At 39.6% G+C, this 19,698-nt stretch overlaps 1 protein-coding gene across 3 annotated transcripts in view; it reads right to left on the bottom strand.

The window, feature by feature from the left end:
- Window positions 1–19,698, bottom strand: part of LOC124134787 — a 126,662-nt gene that overhangs the window by 47,205 nt on the left and 59,759 nt on the right. For all 3 annotated transcript variants that reach the window (XM_046499823.2, XM_046499824.2, XM_046499825.2), the window contains one exon: window positions 13,247–13,371. In XM_046499823.2, the coding sequence (XP_046355779.2) occupies window positions 13,247–13,371 (125 nt within the window). The remainder of the gene's footprint in view (window positions 1–13,246; window positions 13,372–19,698) is intronic.

Here is a 19,698-nt window from a genome sequence, read left to right as displayed (position 1 = left end):
ACCAGGTTATTTCCCTACTTAAACCTATATCACCAGGGGAGTACCAAGGAATACTTGTCACAAATAAGTATTACCAGGTACATGCATTTAATCTACAGCTAGCAGTAATTACTCATACCAGCCATTCTCAAACATGGCTGTTAACAGTTAGGCATATATTTTTGCTTCTTACCTATACACTGTTGACTTTTTGTGCCCTTTAAATGAGAGAGTTTATTTACACTTATTTACAGCTATCATGTTTGCAACCTGAAAATAATTTCAGATCATAAAATGAAATAAACTTTACCCACTGCTTATCTTCAGCTGTAAAAATAAATACTGTTTGCAAATTTTGAAAGATTTCAAATCGTCATCTCCATTAATGAAACATCTAACATTACTCCGACTATTTTCAGATTCCAGTCTCCCACAACTAAATCGATCATAATGATCAAATACTTCAATTACGTGGGTAATAAATCTCAGACAAAAAAACAAGACAAAACTTAAAAAAATAACTCATTTAAATCGCTGAGTGACAGTTTGAGATGTGAAGCTGAGTGCAAGTTTCCAACCTCTGTCAGTCAGGCACCAGAAGGGCCACAATGTCGGACAAGCCATCACGAGCAAATGACGAGGCCTAGTGTATCGGGTGACATCGAGTGACATGACTGACCCCAGGTATTGCAAAGGCAGGTAATTGTTAGTCCACAGGGAAGTATTACATCAGCGCAAAACCACCTCATTCCATCATGTCCCTTCTCGGTCCTCGTATCCCACTCCCGGAACACAGACTGCATGACATGAGCAACGTTACATAAGCAACATGAAGGCTATAACACACATGGTGGCCGGGTCTGCTTCGCTTACCTTATAATGAGGCTGATACGTTGATGGTTTCAGGACATAGAAGGAGGGTGTATATCCAGGATAGGTATTCCGGTCTTATCATATAATCTCCTGATACACTGAATGAGGTATCGCGCCTCAATGTGGCTGGAGAATATTGATCTGTCTTTCAGCCAATAACAATGCTTGATACATCCAGGACTGAGAGAAGCGTGGCTATTGTCTGTAGAGCAAGAGACACAGTGACTGAAGATAAGCTGGGAGATAGATAGGCCCACTGATAGCAGCACATGGAGAAACACGCTCACCCTGAACTCAGTTCTAATCAGGGTGGACAGTGAGCCCGTTATGACCCACTCCGTGTGGTGACTGGTGAACTATGCCAGACACTATGATCGCGTCTCTTGTCCGTGGCAAGCCACAACAGAGCAGAGCGAGGTTATTGATTTTCAGCAAACTGTCACACAAGAGACTACGATGCAAACTAATTTTATCAGCTGAGCTGGGGCAATTTTCACAAAACAGCCCAAAGATGTTCTATTTATGGCTCAGTCTCATTAGCCAATACCAACCCTTTAACAGCATCACACAAAGAACAAACCCTCCCTTCCACATTGCCTAGGGTCAAGACAATGCATGTTGTCCATCCGATGTAATTTGGTGTTCATACTCCATGAGACAATGTTCACAACTTTTTGACCACTTCCTCAATCGTCAATAACAACATTGAATTGAAGCGATTGAGAACAAAAACCACATGAAAAACTAGTTCACACATGAAATATTGAATTGCAAAACCAATGGGAGAGAATTAATTTATTTTTCAGTATAATTCAGATTTAATATTCTGATTTAATCCTGGAGGTTTCAAAATGGCTTCCTGTTTCTCACAGTGAATGAGATTATCCAGCAAGAGACGTAAGAATTGGATGGAAGCCATGGTCATGTTATAGTTACACGATGTTGTCTATCGCAGATATCCACAATATTCCCATAGTGATGATATTTATTGATAATTGACCTTTCATAAAATCTCTTTGACACAAAATAGTTCAAATGGACCTAAATTTATTTCACAACAGCAGACAGATTTACAATGAAAACAGGTCAATTTCTAAATTTCATCATGGAATTTTCTGTAAACCAAACAGAACATTATAAACCTTACACAAAAAATAATCACTGATGACTATTGGACATTTAGTCAACTAGCAAACACGTTTTGAAATACTCTGATGCATCCATCAATGTCTGCAAAAGTACCCTCAAAACATGCTGTACATGATGTCGAGAGATCCACCTCCAGAGCACCTGAGGTCACATCAGGGAATCAATACTCCGAGCCATGTTTACAAACAGAATGTCCACAGCCTTCTTTTGTTTATACTCTTCAGTCATCCATCTATCATTACTTGAGTCAACTATCTCCACACTAATGATAAATCTAGGGTCACTCAAGAGAGATGCTGTACATAGTGTATGATCCCTGGTCAGTCGAGGTCACGGAAATCTACGTCTTAATTGCAATCCGCTAATCACCTGTACTAATCAATCACAGTGCACTCAGTGACTGAGCAGGTATGCTCAAGGGAGACAATTTCTTTAGCATGTTGGGCTTTTCAAAGTTTAGTGTTAGTGTTAGTGTTAGTGTTAGTGTGCGTGTGTGTGCGTGCTTGTACTAGTCTTGAGGTGAGGTGAAATTGGGTTTAACGTCGCATCCAAGATTATTGCACTTATATAGTGAGTTGCATGCACGTGTGTGTGTGGCTGCTTGTACTAGTCCGGACTGATGCCGATTTATAGTGCTAGCTCAATGAGATACCACGCTGCAGTTTAACATGAATACCCCACCCAGACACAGTATACTGACTCTGAGCCGACCAGTCCTTGTTTTAGCCCCTTAATACCCAGCGCCAGACAGGGTAACAACAAGTACCATCTTTTAATGTCCTTTGGTATGACGAGGCCGGGGATCGAACCCAGGACCTTCTGCTCTCTGGGTGGACGCTCTACCACAAGACCACGGAGGCGGTCGTACTAGTCTTGACTGATGATAATTTATCGTGCTAGCCCACTGAGATACCATGACGCAGTTTAACATGAATACCCTACTCCGGCACAGTATACTGACTCTGAGCCGACCAGTCCTTGTTTTAGCCCCTTGATGCTGAGCACCAGGTAGTGCAACAACAAGTACCATCTTTTAACGTCTTTTGGTATGGCGCAGCCGGGGATTGAACAGACACTCCACCACAAGACCACGGAGGTGGTCGTACTAGTCTTGACTGATGATAATTTATCGTGCTAGCCCACTGAGATACCATGACGCAGTTTAACATGAATACCCTACTCCGGCACAGTATACTGACTCTGAGCCGACCAGTCCTTGTTTTAGCCCCTTGATGCTGAGCACCAGGTAGTGCAACAACAAGTACCATCTTTTAACGTCTTTTGGTATGGCGCAGCCGGGGATTGAACAGACACTCCACCACAAGACCACGGAGGTGGTCGTACTAGTCTTGACTGATGATAATTTATCGTGCTAGCCCACTGAGATACCATGACGCAGTTTAACATGAATACCCTACTCCGGCACAGTATACTGACTCTGAGCCGACCAGTCCTTGTTTTAGCCCCTTGATGCTGAGCACCAGGTAGTGCAACAACAAGTACCATCTTTTAACGTCTTTTGGTATGGCGCAGCCGGGGATTGAACAGACACTCCACCACTAGGCCACGGAGGTGGTCGTACTAGTCTTGACTGATGATAATTTATCGTGCTAGCCCACTGAGATACCATGACGCAGTTTAACATGAATACCCTACTCCGGCACAGTATACTGACTCTGAGCCGACTAGTCCTTGTTTTAGCCCCTTAATGCTGAGCGCCAGGTAGTGTAACAACAAGTACCATCTTTAACGTCTTATGGTATGGCGCAGCCGGGGATTGAACAGACACTCCACCACTAGGCCACGGGGGCGGTTGAACAGCCCAAGTGACTCATTTGATATAATATTATTCACCTGTGCACAATGATGTCTATTTACATCGTTAATGCCAGTTTTACCTGGCAGCAGAATGGTATTGACCAAACATGGCTGCAGCCGGTCTCATAGGTCGCGCATGACGGTGCTACGTGTGTTGTAACAATGATGTGAGTGAAGGCAATGACTGTATGTTGACACACTGTTTAACATTGCCTGCCTCACCCTGACTAAACAGGGTGGATGGCAACAGGTGGCCGACACTGGAACCCACACAATGCTGCACAACCGCTGGAGCTTCAACAGCTGATACAAACATACATTGATAAGTAAAACCAATTAGAGGAATATTTCTGACAGGCAATAAAAATAATTTATTCTGAAAATAACCTACATATGTCCCGATATGCGAGTGAGTTGGGCCCAACGCTGTATTGAACACTATTTCAATTAAATCATGGCTTGTTAGATCCGTTCAGGAGGAAACCTCAAAGTGATGCAGGTCTAACACTTAGGGGAAACAGTGTGGTGCTGACAAACCAAGGATCATAATCAGGATAAAAACCTTGGATTCAAACCCAAGATCAGCTGATCCTGGCGTGACTTGAGAATTGTGGTGCTTTAAGCAACTTGATGCAGCACATATAAGTGAAGAATTATCACTTTGTTGTTCTACTTCATAACATCATTATGTTAAATTAACCTACCAATCATTAAATTATTTGTTTAAATATCAAAAATAATAATTGTGTTTACACTGGTAATTGCCACATTAAGCAATAATAACAGTAAGGATATTCATGCATCCCCATATATCCATAAGAAAAACATAGTTTCTTTCTTCTCAAAATTGACAGCAAAACATTTTCAATGAGTTTGTAAATCAGTAAATGTGTATGAAAATATCAAGTAGTATCAATTCACGCCGACCCCGCTCGCATCAAAACACGGGGCTGCGTACTCGTGGGCAGATGACCACGGAGTACGCTGATCACTGTGTCGGATTAACGAGATTAGTTAATGAGTGATTTCAGCAATTCGTTGCAAATTAGGTGTGTCGGAGTCGGAGTGTGAGACTGTCGGATTAACGGGTCTAAATAGCACTGATTAAATTGGTTCCCATCATTTGTGTCGGATAAAGGCGATTGTCGGATAAACGAGTGTCGGATTAACGAGACTTGACTGTAGATAGTTATTTTGTTGCCCAATATCCATGGAATGATGAATACACGAGATCCAAAAGGCTGCTTTCTGTCCAGGGTTCACATTAATCTACGAGAAAGTATAAATAACGCTGGAATAAATCAGTCATTTCCTGGTGGGAGACAGGTTGAAGGCTAAGCCCATGTCACGTTCCTAGGTGAGCTTGGGGTGCCCATAAACATGTCAAAGATGTTGGCCATTTTCTATACTTTGGAGATTATCAAGTACAATCAATAGTCAATAATGACATTAACACATTGACAATAAGTTGTACAGAACACAGTCCCAATAGAAACACAGCAGATTAGGTTGTCACTAAAAATGGCTACAGCTGACTGATTTTGTGGCATGGTGCTTCTTTGAGCTTGGCTCTTTTCTCAAGCTTCATTAGGTACCAAGAATATAGGGGAAAGTGCTATTATTCTGTGATGTAAAGTTTCTTTGTCCTCAGGCATAGTTTACATACCTACTAACAAAGCCTCCTTAAAAATAACCGACCTTCAAACATCAAAATGTGGTGACTCAATATAATTTTCAATTTTCTTTCAGAGAATATAGTCCTCAAAGTATTCATCGAAGGACATTTTCTGCATCCTTTTGAAGGAATACCCACAAGCATGTATTATAACTGCTATTTAGAAGATAATATTTGAAAAACTGACATACAAATACACACACAGAAAGGGAAAATTAGGGTTAGGTGTTGGCAATTAGGCCATTATAGAATAAACGACCAGATGGAAATGAAAGATAGGTAGTGACTTTGTGAATAGTAAAGAGATAGCCTGGGGTAATTTGGGGCTCTGATCTTTATCTCACCAGTATCACCAGAAGGCGCCCCCTGTACTCAGTTGTCACAAGACAGACAGCTGAGGTTATACTTAATACAGGGATCTCACAGGAAACTGTCATGTTAGAAAGTGATTAAAATGAATATAAATCAGATATATAACATTGCAGTATTTCCTGTCACTGAAAGCATGGTCAGATAATACTGTCCTTCCAACAATTTGAGTTTTCTATTTCAATATTTTCAACATATGAATTACCAAAGGCAGGAAGTCAACACTTGCTGATCTTTTCAATGGTGAGCATGTTTTTGCCTTGTATCATTCTTCTTGTACAAGGAAGATTTAAAATTAATGTTTCCACTTTCTGGTAATATTCAACTGTAACACTTAACACAGGAACACCTGTCAAACTAAAAAAATTAATAGTGAATGAATCATCTCAAATATTCATACAGCTCACAAAGCAAAAGGTTGTCAAGGATACTCTCTTTTTAACACAGGTTTCACAAGTGACAACTCCAGGAAAAGATCATGAATTTTTTACCACATTGCAAACATGAGCATGACATTGTACAGCATAATGGAGAGGAATAGTGATTCTGAATACTTAATCAGTTTCAAGTAGAAATGATGAGGTCATCTTGACCTTGTACCATAACATAATTTCCTGCTCTTGAGATAAGGAATGTTGACAAAGATGGCGATGACTGCGTCACGTCTGCCAGCAACCACCCTGTAACAACACACGTCTCTGTGACATGAAAGCTAAAACATTTGCTAACTAGTTTCCACCAGGTAGATGTGCATGCTGGTGTAATTTGTGGGAGACAAACAAGTGGCACAATTACCCTGTACCCACAACTGATGTACCGAGCAAATAAGAAACCAGTTTGTTAACAGAACATTACGTCACTGCCTGCAGTCCAAGTACACTGGACAGCCACATGACACATCACATATTGTGTGGTGATTGAAAGAAAAGGAAGTTCTAATACTGACTTGAAACAAAATGTGTGAGCACAGGTATTATTAGACTCGTAACAAAATGGAAACATATATGTGAGAAGAAGCAGTATTATTGTTTGAAATCCCATATCATGTATATAAATCCTCTTTTTAACATAATTGTTATGAAAATATAAGCAAAATATTTATCCTGCCAGATACAAACATCACAATTTTAAACCTTTTGAATGCATATATACTACTAAATAAATGTGGAGGACCACCCAATTCTTCTATAATACTATAGTTCATTCATGATATGCCACGACAGACTAACTATAGAAATATGAAAGAACCAGCTGTCCTTAATTTATTTTAGTAGTGTAATCATTCACGTAAAAAAAATATCTAAACAATACTATTTTACATCTTAGTCTATGACTATGTAAAATAGCTTGTGTTTGTCAATGTGCAATACTAAATAAACATCAAATAAGCAAGAGTACAAATCAATTCAATCCAACATGAGAGTTACATCCAAAACTTGCATGACATCAAACAATTACCACTATCTGGTGTAGTCCCAGCGGCCGACAGGTAAATCCTCAAGCCTTGAATATTGTCACAACCAAACTGGCGATATCTCTCCACAGATGGTATGGCCACACAGTGTCAGAGAAAAAGCCTCACTCCCTACATCCAACACTGTCTGACCTGGCAATATCCCCCAACAGTGGTATGGTCACAGAGAAGAAGTCTCACTCCCTACACCAAACACTGTCTGTGTGTCACAGAGAAGAAGCCTTACTCTCTTCACCCAACACTGTCTGTGTGTCACAGAGAAGAGGCCTCACTCCCTCCCCTCCAAAACAGTGGTAACCTATCGCGTTGCACTCCTCCTTCTTTGAATCCTCAGATCCTCGAACATCCAACCACCACACTGTAATGTAACCCAACTGGACAAAGACCACATGTGAACTGTTCGTATCAAGTCAGTTCAAACGTCCACAATAGATGTACTTACTGTTGTACACCTTTTCAGTCAGCAATGGGCTGCCAATTAATGGTTGCAAGTCAGATTCGAACAGCAGCCAGTAATCCCAAGTAATCAGATTACAGAATCTGTATGGAGATTACAAAGATCCTACATCATCAAACCTAATACTCATAATGCTAGACTTTGTCGTAAGACATTAACAAAGAAGCCCTAACTCCTAACTTAAATATCCACATAGCGTCGCACTTGAGTGATTAGGTTTACAATCTGAACAAGCGGAAAAACTTGTACGGGGAACAGTGGCCTTCTGTCATTCAATACGCTGCAACCACCTGGTCAAGATATTCACGCTCATACATCAAATATCGGCTTTTTTTTATTACAACGACACGAGGCAAGTGGCTAAGGTGAAACAGTCCAACAATGTGAAAATAATAAAGACAAAATGCTCTCTTCACATCTGCCTGCCATCTTTAATCGGGCTGTTTATTCAGATCAGAGTGACATTCACATATTCTATCTGACCCTTCTGTGCTTCAAAGGAACATGCCTCTATATGATGTTCATGGTTTCTGCAAATGTTGATCCATCACTTCACAATAACATCCATATCTCAATCATGTAGTTGACTCGATGGTGTCAATCTATTCCAAAGTCAAGGCGAGGAGAATTTTGTCGTGGACATAAAAAGGGGGTAAATAATTATTTGTTCCAACACAACAAATATTGGGTCATCAGCCTGGGGCTTGGATTGCTGATGTCATAGTGGTTTGAAGATCGTCATGACGATGTAATATCCACATTCAACATGGTCATATTTGGTTCCCTATGTTTGCTACAAATATAAAACTTCAAGAAGTACAAACCTCCATTATTGATATTATTATTTAACTTTTCATATTTTCTATTTCAAAATGATCAACATTAATATTTGTTTATAATGATGGTGACCTCATCTTTACAAATATATAGACATGACAGAGGGAAATACCTGCCTTCCAACTTCAGGGCATATCAAGATCATATATACACATCCCAAAAGTCCATGGCTGCAGAAAATGTATTAGGAAAATTCAAAATGGACACTATCCTGACTGCCAACATATGCTGCAGCAGTGCAAAGCAGTATCAACTCACTTACTCTCCTGGTAGCCAAATAACAATTCTTATCACTTACGGGTCATTTTGTAACTTCTTCAAACATTCCTCAGACACATTATAATATGCATGAATTGTGTAGTTATGTTTTCAATGACAAAATGTTTTGACCTACAAGTCTTAATCAATAAACTTAAAGGTTTTGGTATTGTAATGGCTGAAATAGTGTACCAGCTTGATATGTCAAAGTGGTCAAAAGACCTGATGACTAATACATGAAATAACAAGCCTTCTAACATAATAAATAATATGTTCTTTCTTAATGACAAAACAATACACTGATTGGCAAAAGGAGATCCAATACATCTAAGAATGAGAAAGGTGAATGATACAGAAAATGCATAGTCAGACATCAAAACCCTACAATATCATCAACAACTATGAATTCTGAGTATTCTTATGACAAGATTTAGAACCAAATTAATTTACAGATTCATTAGACCCAAGAAGCAATACTGGGCTTCACATATTGTACCCATGTGGGGAATCAAACCCCAGCCTTCAGCCTGACAAGCGAACACCTGAACTACTAGGCTACCCCATTACAGTATAAGGAATTTCCAACCTACAACCAGTGTATTCTAGAAGCTAGGGACCACAGGATAAATTTCTACAAAAGCAAAGAGAAAAATACTTCTTCTCATACAAACAACTACAATATCCATAGACACTTGATTCACAGGCAATACCCCTTTCTCTTAATTGATACAACTGAACTATTATAGCGGCTACAAAGTACAACATACTAAGTCAGTTCTTACCAACACATCAGGAGTTCATCATTCCCAGATTTGAGCTACCATGCAGAAATTATAACCATTACAAAGTACACAGACTGGGATTAAATGCAAACTGTGATCCACATGTGACAAAGCATGAAAATAACAGGTCGTAAATATCACTGAGGGTATTGAAATTGACCTGTCGTAAAGACCACAATCAGTGTGGGTGTGAACTTCTCTGACGGACACGTAGTGTGAGTGGGTGTTGTAAACATCAGAGACCACCGGAGGAAGACAGTCCCCGGGGCATCTTTGACATCTAAAAGAACACCATGGGTCTGTTTACTGTCACGCTCCACAGGGATATATCTAAGTTTATTGTGTTTTGTTCCGATCCATCCTCTCTGTGCCCTGTTTGGGCGGCACGACTATGTGGCTATGTGCCGTGGTCACTCAACAGCACTCTGTGTGATGTGTTTATCATACTTCAAGAATGTTCCATTAAACTGACAGAATAAGGTGTTTTAGTGAAATGGAGGACTCTGAATAGATCTGAATGTCTTGGCTGGGCTTTCTAAAGATGTTTTGTCACTTCATGATAAGGAATGCTGGGATCATAAAGATTAATAAGAAATTTACTTTCTTCTAAGAGATGATAATTTCACTATCTTCAGCACCTTCAGTATAAATCAAATATCTGAAGTGAACCTTCTAAAGGAAATTAGAAACCAAATAGAAAACATACACTACTTTCTTTCTGTACACAATAATGTATCGAGAATAGGGCTGCGACGGTAACTCAGGTACTCCGGTCGGGTGGGTACTGAGTTGGACCTGGGTACACACTGGACTACCCGGACCCGTGGTTACTCACTAAATATATTGTTTAATGACAAAAACATCACTATACATGCTATAGCTCAGTGGTTACACAACGAGTCGCCCATGTTCGCATTTCTTTCTGACGATGCACACATTCCTTTTGACTTGTATATATTTGAAAAAATATAAAGCTTCATTCAACTTCAGTATACCAGTATGCATGATCTGATTGTTTGATACATATATCTAAATAGTTTTTGCCAGGACCATAGCCAAACAATTTCCAATGAGACATTTTGTTCCTAACTCTTGAGACTTACAGTGGGTACCCGGGTAGGGTCGGGTAACAGGGGGTCAGGTACACGGGTAGGGTCGGGCAATACCCCCGGGGGTCAGGTACCCAGGTAGTAAATTTTGACTTGTCCCATTCGCTAATCGAGAAACAATTTTCAGAAAATTCTCTTAATTAATGCATTTCCAATACCCCAAGTTAAATATGATGATGGTAATAAAATAGTTCATGTTGTCACATTTCCATGACTTAAAAACAGAGTAAAAAAAAGCTAAAAGGAATACAATTACACTTATTTGAGCTTCCAAATTATGCACAAGGACAGAAGAAGTTAATAATCTATTTGCAAAACAACTCCAAGCTAAAAGAACAAATGTAAATGCAATCTTTCAGTGTTATCATGAAGTGTCGTGATGAGAACAAAGGAGACCCTGTTCTTTCCCAGAGTGAACAAGTGCAATATACAAATTGCGAGAGCAGCCTCTTCTACCACCATATTGCCCAGGAAGATGAGGGTAATCATTGCCCGTGCATGACAACAATACATGCAAGTTGCATGAATAGGGCAGTGTTTATCTGTTGCCAGGACAACCATCAAAACTACTCGAGATGATCACCTGATTCTGTAAATGTCAGGTGACAATGAATATGTATTTCCTTTGAATATTTTTAAGACAATCAGGCGTGAGTTTTAAATGGTTTTTTTTATAAAAAATCAAATTACTTTTTATTTCAATTCTTTGGCCTGACCTTCAAGATGTAAAATAATGACAACTGCAGCTTTGGTCCAGATGCCATAAGACAAGAAGAGTTAGTTCCCCTTGACTGGTGAAGACACCAAGATGATAAATACCGGTCAGGTAAGAAATAAATCTTTCTCCATGTTATTAGTAACTATGCATCTAAATATGACCTGATAAACCTTAAAAGCAAATAAACAGCTTCTCTAACCAGTTACACAAAAGCCAAAATTGAAATTTATGAAGTTGAAGTTTCATAAAATCCTTCAAGTGATCCCCCTCCCTAGTACATAACCTATAACTACACACATTGTTGTTACATTGGATGAAGGTCACATAATGTCAAAAGACAAAAGAATAACTGTTTCCTGAACACAAGTGAGGACAAGAGATGTAAACCTAGATCATGGCTTGATGACCTAGCAAGCAATCAATGAGTGTCAAACAAGAGTGAATGAGTATGGTTTTACCCCGCTTTTAGCAATATCCCAGCGGGAGACTCCAGAAATGGGCTTCACACATTGTACCCATGTCGGGAATCGAACCCGGGTCTTCAGCATGACGAGCAAAGGCTTTAACCACTAGGCTACCCGACCGCCCCTTGTGTCAAACAAGAAAATATCTTTCTTCCCCAAGAACAGAGGCTGCAGTATGGTAGATGTGCTGCAATGTGATATCAATGACCCTTTAGACACTGTGTAAAGCTAAACAAGTAATTTCAAAAGGGGGTGAGGTCCAAATCAAGATCTTGCTGTGCAATTTGGGTGGAAAAGATCCCTGACCCCTCAAAACATATCTAAGAACTGGCATGTTTTCTGAACTCTACAATTTTAATGAACCGGTTTCACACACCATTCAATGCTCCAGTCAGCTCCAGTGTAATGCAGTAGCCAGCAAGGGTACACTTCTGTTTTCAGACAGAGTACATTTTTGTTGTACCCCATACAACATCCACACTGTAAGCCTATCTAAGTAGGTGTTATTATGTCTGCAAGGCCTTGTATACAACATCCACACTGAAAGCCTATCTAAGTAGGTGTTATTATGTCTGCAAGGCCTCGTATACAACATCCACACTGTAAGCCTATCTAAGTAGGTGTTATTATGTCTGCAAGGCCTCGTATACAACATCCTCACTGTAAGCCTATCTAAGTAGGTGTTATTATGTCTGCAAGGCCTTATATACAACATCCACACTGTAAGCCTATCTAAGCAGGTGTTATTATGTCTGCAAGGCCTTACATACAACACCCACACTGTAAGCCTATCTAAGTAGGTGTTATTATGTCTGCAAGGCCTTACATACAACACCCACACTGTAAGCCTATCTGAGCAGGTGTTAATGTTTGTTTGTTGTTTAACATGGGACTCAGTAATATTCCAGCTTTACGACGGAGATCGGTAAATAATCAAGTCTGGAGCTGACATGTGCACCGATCCACACAATTGGGATACAATGACATGCATGAACCAAGCATGGGTTGCTGAAGACCTATTCTAACCTGGATCTTCAGGGGTCCTAAGCAAGTGTTATAACATCTGCAAGGCTTCACATGCAACATCCACACTGGAAGGCTATCTAACATCTGCAAAGCCAAAAGCTGGTAATCCTGTGCTCAATAGCTCACATAATCAGAGTAGGACCAACCATCGTGGCCCTTGCATTTTCCTTCACTCTTTCAATCAACTGACATGACAGATGACGTAACCAGGCCCATGGGCAACTGCATTGTGCAATGGTGTTGACAAAGTGACAGTACCTGGTGCTCCTTGAGCTTCTCCTGAAGCTGTTCCCGCGTCCACTCTGGCCGCACCGTCTGGATCAGCAACTTCTTCTCCACCTCCGTCAACCACTTCCGCAGACAGCTCATGTCACACTGCAGGTCTGGAAGTAACAACACGCTGACTCATCATCTTGTTACATACAGGACTCAGGGGATATTTGTCTACTCAGATGGACTTAACGCAGAATTTCATCACTGACATCTACCATGTTGGTGAAAGCCCCAATCATAGAATGGTGCTGTTAAGCCAAGCACTCTTTCTCAAGAAAACGGTACATTTGCGTTTCAGGAATGTCAAAAACATAAATTTCCGAATTTCTGTTCCTTACTTTTCCCTGAAAAACAAACCATTCGGATAACACTGGTTTAAAACATTTCAAGTTAAGTTCAACAGAAACAAAATTCGAGAACACTTTGTGAAGAGATAGTTTTTACTTGATGACTTAGGCCTCGTAACAAATATTGTTTCAAAAGGTATCACTGAGAGTGTTGGCTAGTAAACACATTCTTACTAACAACGCAACAGGTAACTGTGATTGCATATAAACATTTTCTTGTTACAGCACTCTGTACTCAGAAAGGGCTTATCATGTAATAATCAAGAACCCTTTTGACATGGCAATAAGTTGAATATTACTAGGAACAATCTGTTCATGTTTTGTTTGTTTGTTTGTTTGTTGTTTAACGCTGCACTTAGCAATATTCCAGCTATATGACGGCAGTCTGTAAGTAATCGAGTCTGGACCAGACAATCCAGTGATGAGCATCGATCCACACAATTGGGATATGATGACATGCATGAACCAAGTCAGCGAGCCTGACCACCCTTTCCCGCTAGTAGCCTCTTACGACAAGCATAGTCGGGTTGCTGAAGACCTATTCTACCCCAGATCTTCACGGGTCTCTGCTCAAGTCAAAGATGAGGCGGGGGATAATAAACACAGAGGGATACATAGAGGGAATAGGCATAGTTCTAAACACCAAGCTATAACCTTTTTCAAAACAAGCAATGCAATATACAGTCAATACACAAAATTTTGGAAATCAGAACATTTACATTGTCCTTTCTATACTTATGGCTGCAAATAAGGTGACTTTGTTAACAGGGCGTAACAGTCAGGTCATACAGTGTACATGGAGATCACCTCGACTTGCAAGGATTGCAGAGAGATTTTATGAGAGCTTCAAAGCTGCACACTGTTGTTATTGTATGATTATCAAAATATAATGACTTTTTTATTGTAAAGAATATATATCTGCAAACTATTCCTGCACAAGAAGAGAAAACAAAAATATTGTACTGTATTATTTTGTTTCACATTAACTTGCAATTGAAAGGTTCAATCTTATAAGGGACACAACTCCTGTCACCTTCAGTTCAAATTCATCTGAATATGTGGATATTCAATGGTAGTCCATTGGAGGTCGACACAGAGATTATTGATGTAGCACTCATTTCCTTTTTAACTGTGTGGCTTTGAGTGAAGCCTGTTACAAATAATGAATAACAACAATAAATATCTCAACAGGCACAAAGCGATATGGATGTGTGCTTTCAATACATTCATTCAAAATAATTGAAAACATCAAGTTCCTTTGAGCATAAGATTCATTTTGCCTGATCTATAAACAATTCAACATTTACTGCTCAAATTTGTCCCATTATTCTACTCCAAGCCATGTATAATCAATAATCAGGCAATTAATCCTGCTGTGATCTGCTTCACTGCAGCCAGTCATGGTAACACGTTGTGTACATGAACGTAACTGTACATTTTAATGCCTACAATACATAGCATGTAGATAGGGATGCCTGTCTCCTTCATCCCAAATATTCATAACAAGTAGGGATGGGTGTTGGATGTTTAAAGTGCATCACAGTATTTTACAATGCACAAGGCTGTATTGCGATGCGTATCACAATATATTGCATAATTCAAATTTTGAATTCAGAAGCAATTTGAAACATCAATGCAGGAATTGAAGTTCATAAATGGAACAAAACGAGATGCTGGTACAGCATAATGTTTACTCATTCAAAAAATATGCAAGGATGCATGCTCCAGGAGAGTGATGGAATGCGAACTTGCATTTTGGAATTACGGAAATATTTTGAAGGTACATGTATTTGGCAGGTGTATAACATTAAACACATGATAAATATCACAATTTGAAATCACCCAATATACCAAGCATTAAAACATGATATTGTGATACGTATCACCCACAGAATGAACCTTAATTTACCGATATACCGGTTATACCACGCACCCTTAATAACGAGTCATAATGCTTAGCCTTGAAAATCTACCAAAAGGTGTGATTGTTGCTGTTAACACAAGAGGATTGTTGAATGGTTTTTGCAAATATGTAGTTTATCACAAATATCCTGTATTTCTTCCATGTGTGTGTGACCATAAACAGTCAAACACCATTTATGATTTTTCTCTTGTTAACCCAGTAACATCAAGCTGTAAGCCATATGGTCAAGCATGGCCATGACACAGTCTTTCCACATATAACCCTATCCCAACAGTGATGTTGTACAAGACAGCCAGGCAAGTTGTCTCTCAGAAGAAAAAGTCAACACTAGATTCTTGTATGTCTACATCGCAACAAACCCACATTTTTCTACAACAGGGCCTGCACACACAATCCATGGAATACAAAGCCTATTGTTGCAATATTTGATCACGACTTTCCCCAGGTTGTGGAGGTGTTATTTAATAGCAGGGAGGTCTTGTTAGCATTTCTTCCTTTTTTGCAGAAGATAATTAAGAGGACAATATACATAAAGATGCTGTCCAGTCCTGTGGCTGCTGTGTTTTCTATAACAGTTCGATATTTGATTAACAAGAATGTTTGCTTATCTCGTCTGTCAATCTTAACACGTTTCCCCAGGAGGAAAAATATGGGAGTGATGATAATATTAAAAACATTTTTGGAATGTCTGGTACTTCAACAACTGTGTGTTTGTTTGGTTGTTGTTTTACGCCACACTCAGCAATATTCCAGCTATATGACGGCAGTCTGTAAATAATCAAGTCTGGACCAGACAATCCAGTGATTAACATCATGAGCATTGATCAAAGCAATTGGAATACAATGACATGCATCAATCAAGTCAGCGAGTCTGACCACCCGATCCCGTGAGTCGCCTCCTACGACAAGCATAGTCATCTTTTATGGCAAGCATGGGTTGCTGAAGACCTATTCTACCCCGGATCTTCAAGGGTCATTCCAACAACTGAGTCCTAGACTTCCCCTTCCACAGTCCATATATTATGAATGTATTATTGAAATGTGCATCTTAAACATGATCACTGATGATACTGATATTTAGATTTTCACATCTCATTTCAGTGGTGTGTTTATGTGTAACGCGTAACATCAAGATAGTCAAATTTTATTTCAATGCTGTGTTTCTGTGCAATATGTTATGTTCTGACAACAGGAGAGTGTGAGAGTCAGGTTTAAGCCACAACAGCTATATGCATTGGTAAAGCAGCCTTCGAAATTTAAGTTGGTCTGCTAGCTCGAGACATCTAAATTGTACTGAGGACAATTAAATTTGCCATAATGGTAGTCCTGATTGACTCTGAGGGACATAATTCTGAACCAGTTCTCAAAGCAAAAATTTAGATGCACATTGGAACTAAATACAACTGAGAGAAAATGTAACCATAGCAAACAGGTTTGTTTCATTCAAGCAGGACCAGACACAAACTCTGAAGACGAGTGACATAAGGTTTACAATAGTCCTCTGGACTAGTCTTAAACAAATGAATTTCTATGACTGTCAAGTATTCCGGTCTGCACTGGAAAAAGCCAGTGGTCAACAATGTGAGCTGAAACCTCCAGTCCGATTACAACTGTATCCCAGATGCTCATCTTTCCATGAACCTTTCATACACAGAAGCCTGTGTGACCAATTCCTCAATTTAGTTGCCAGTGTCTAAATTTAAGCATGAAAGTCAAGGGTTCTTTGTCTAAGCCTAACATTCAAAGATAAAGTTTTAGCAGGTCCTCAGATTGAAATACAGTAACCTACGTTTATAACAAACACGCTTATAACAAACTGACAGATATAACGAACTTATTTTTTTGACCCAGCCATTAGCTGTATATATATGCATATAACAAAAGGGTTATAACAAACTAAAATTAGTGTCCCTTTGAGTTCGTTCTAACCGTAGTTTCCTGTACCATAGAAGACCTCAAGCACCAAATGAGGTTATGGAGACTTTCTCCCACACAATCCCCCTTGTGAGAAGGTTTAAATGTTTTCTATAAGCAGGGTTAGGAACCATGGTTCAGAGTTAACTAACATATCCTTTAACACTACATTTCACTTAACATACCTACAATAGCATGTTTACTTACAACTTCCAAACCAACATTGTCCTATTATACATAGCAATGTCTTATTATTCCTAGCAATGTCTTTACCCCTTTCTCATATTAATTCCCACTCACTTCAACCTCATTCTGATCTAACCTAACGGTAACACTGTAACACTGCAACACTCTAACACTTTAACAGTGCCAAATTTCAAAATCATCTAAAAAAAGTGCCTAAAAATTCAAAAGGTTATCAAACACACACTAGTTACTACAATCTGTACCTCGTGCTTATCAAGGACATAGAAAAAAAGCATAACGTCACATGTTTATCTGCAGGAACGTGCACTCAGACAGTCACACAACCCATAACCGTGCTTGACCCAGATACAACTTCCCACAGTCTTATCTGTCATTGTGAATTGCAAAAAGTCCTTCTTGGAGTGGTAGGACATGATGAATGGATGACAACTTATTTTCTCTTAAAATCATTGGATTATTATCTAGGGGGGTCATAAATGTTTGGGCTACTACTGTAAATATTTATTCACAGTTATTGAGATACAATAATTACATGTGCAAGCCTGAGTTAATTGAACGTACCTTTTGTCTACTTGTGTATACATACTTTCTGTATCACATATTCTTAATTCTTTTAGACAGAAGAACTTGTCACTCTACATCTTCCATTTCAAGTTATGAAAAACATCATTATACAACCATTGAGACTTAAAAACGTAATTCTTCTAATCATGTGAAATCCGAAGGTATATATTTTACATGAGGGGGGTTCCTGAAAAGAGAGCCATAGTCATGTCCTTTAGCCTTAAAGAGGAAGGGAAGATCTTGTGAACTGAGGGCCATGTCCTTTAGCCTTAAAGAGGAAGGGAAGATCTTGTGAACTGAGGGCCATGTCCTTTAGCCTTAAAGAGGAAAGGAAGATCTTGTGAACTGAAGGCGATGTCCTTTAGCCTTAAAGAGGAAGGGAAGACCTTGTGAACTGAGGGCCATGTCCTTTAGCCTTAAAGAGGAAGGGAAGATCTTGTGAACTGAGGGCCATGTCCTTTAGCCCTAAAGAGGAAAGGAAGATCTTGTGAACTGAGGGCCATGTCCTTTAGCCTTAAAGAGGAAAGGAAGATCTTGTGAACTGAAGGCGATGTCCTTTAGCCTTAAAGAGGAAGGGAAGACCTTGTGAACTGAGGGCCATGTCCTTTAGCCTTAAAGAGGAAAGGAAGATCTTGTGAACTGAAGGCCATGTCCTTTAGCCCTAAAGAGGAAAGGAAGATCTTGTGAACTGAGGGCCATGTCCTTTAGCCTTAAGAGGAGGGGAAGATCTTGTGAACTGAGGGCCATGTCCTTTAGCCTTAAAGAGGAAGGGAAGATCTTGTGAACTGAGGGCCATGTCCTTTAGCCTTAAAGAGGAAAGGGAAGACCTTGTGAACTGAGGGCCATGTCCTTTAGCCTTAAAGAGGAAAGGAAGATCTTGTGAACTGAAGGCAATGTCCTTTAGCCTTAAAGAGGAAGGGAAGACCTTGTGAACTGAGGGCCATGTCCTTTAGCCTTAAAGAGGAAAGGAAGATCTTGTGACCTGAGGGCGATGTCCTTTAGCCTTAAAGAGGAAAGGAAGATCCTGTGTCTCATTCAGAAGTTATTTCCATTCCGTGACATTTGTTGCACCTAACACCTTCGTGTACACTTACCTAATCAAGCAAACCTAAAGGTTGCCATTGTTATTCTAACCTTTTGCAAGTAGGCCAAGTCCAAATTGTGGAAAAGTCATGTTAACATAGGAGAGTGATGGCAAGATAGATGCAGCACACATCACTGGACAGCCAAGACTTGTATAAAGTCCTCGAACATCGTTTCACAAACAATGTTTCACTCTGTTCACTTGAATATATGGTGGATTCTATTGCGAGATGTAGTTAATCAGAATATTGTAGGGATGGAATTTTGCACTAGCCAGATAGCCCAGACCAGTTTTGTTAATGTTAAAGGTATCCTAAGGGCCTGTAGAATTTCAAACATTTTGAGGTGGGGTTTGTGTTGGTATTGCTATATGTTATCACTTTTCAGGCTGAGACTGA

Source organism: Haliotis rufescens, unplaced genomic scaffold (genome assembly GCF_023055435.1).
Source record: "Haliotis rufescens isolate VD_foot unplaced genomic scaffold, xgHalRufe1.0.p SCAF_3, whole genome shotgun sequence".
Taxonomy (NCBI): domain Eukaryota; kingdom Metazoa; phylum Mollusca; class Gastropoda; order Lepetellida; family Haliotidae; genus Haliotis; species Haliotis rufescens.
The sequence above is the reverse complement of the archived record's forward strand: the minus strand, read 5'-3'. Positions and strand labels throughout refer to the sequence as shown.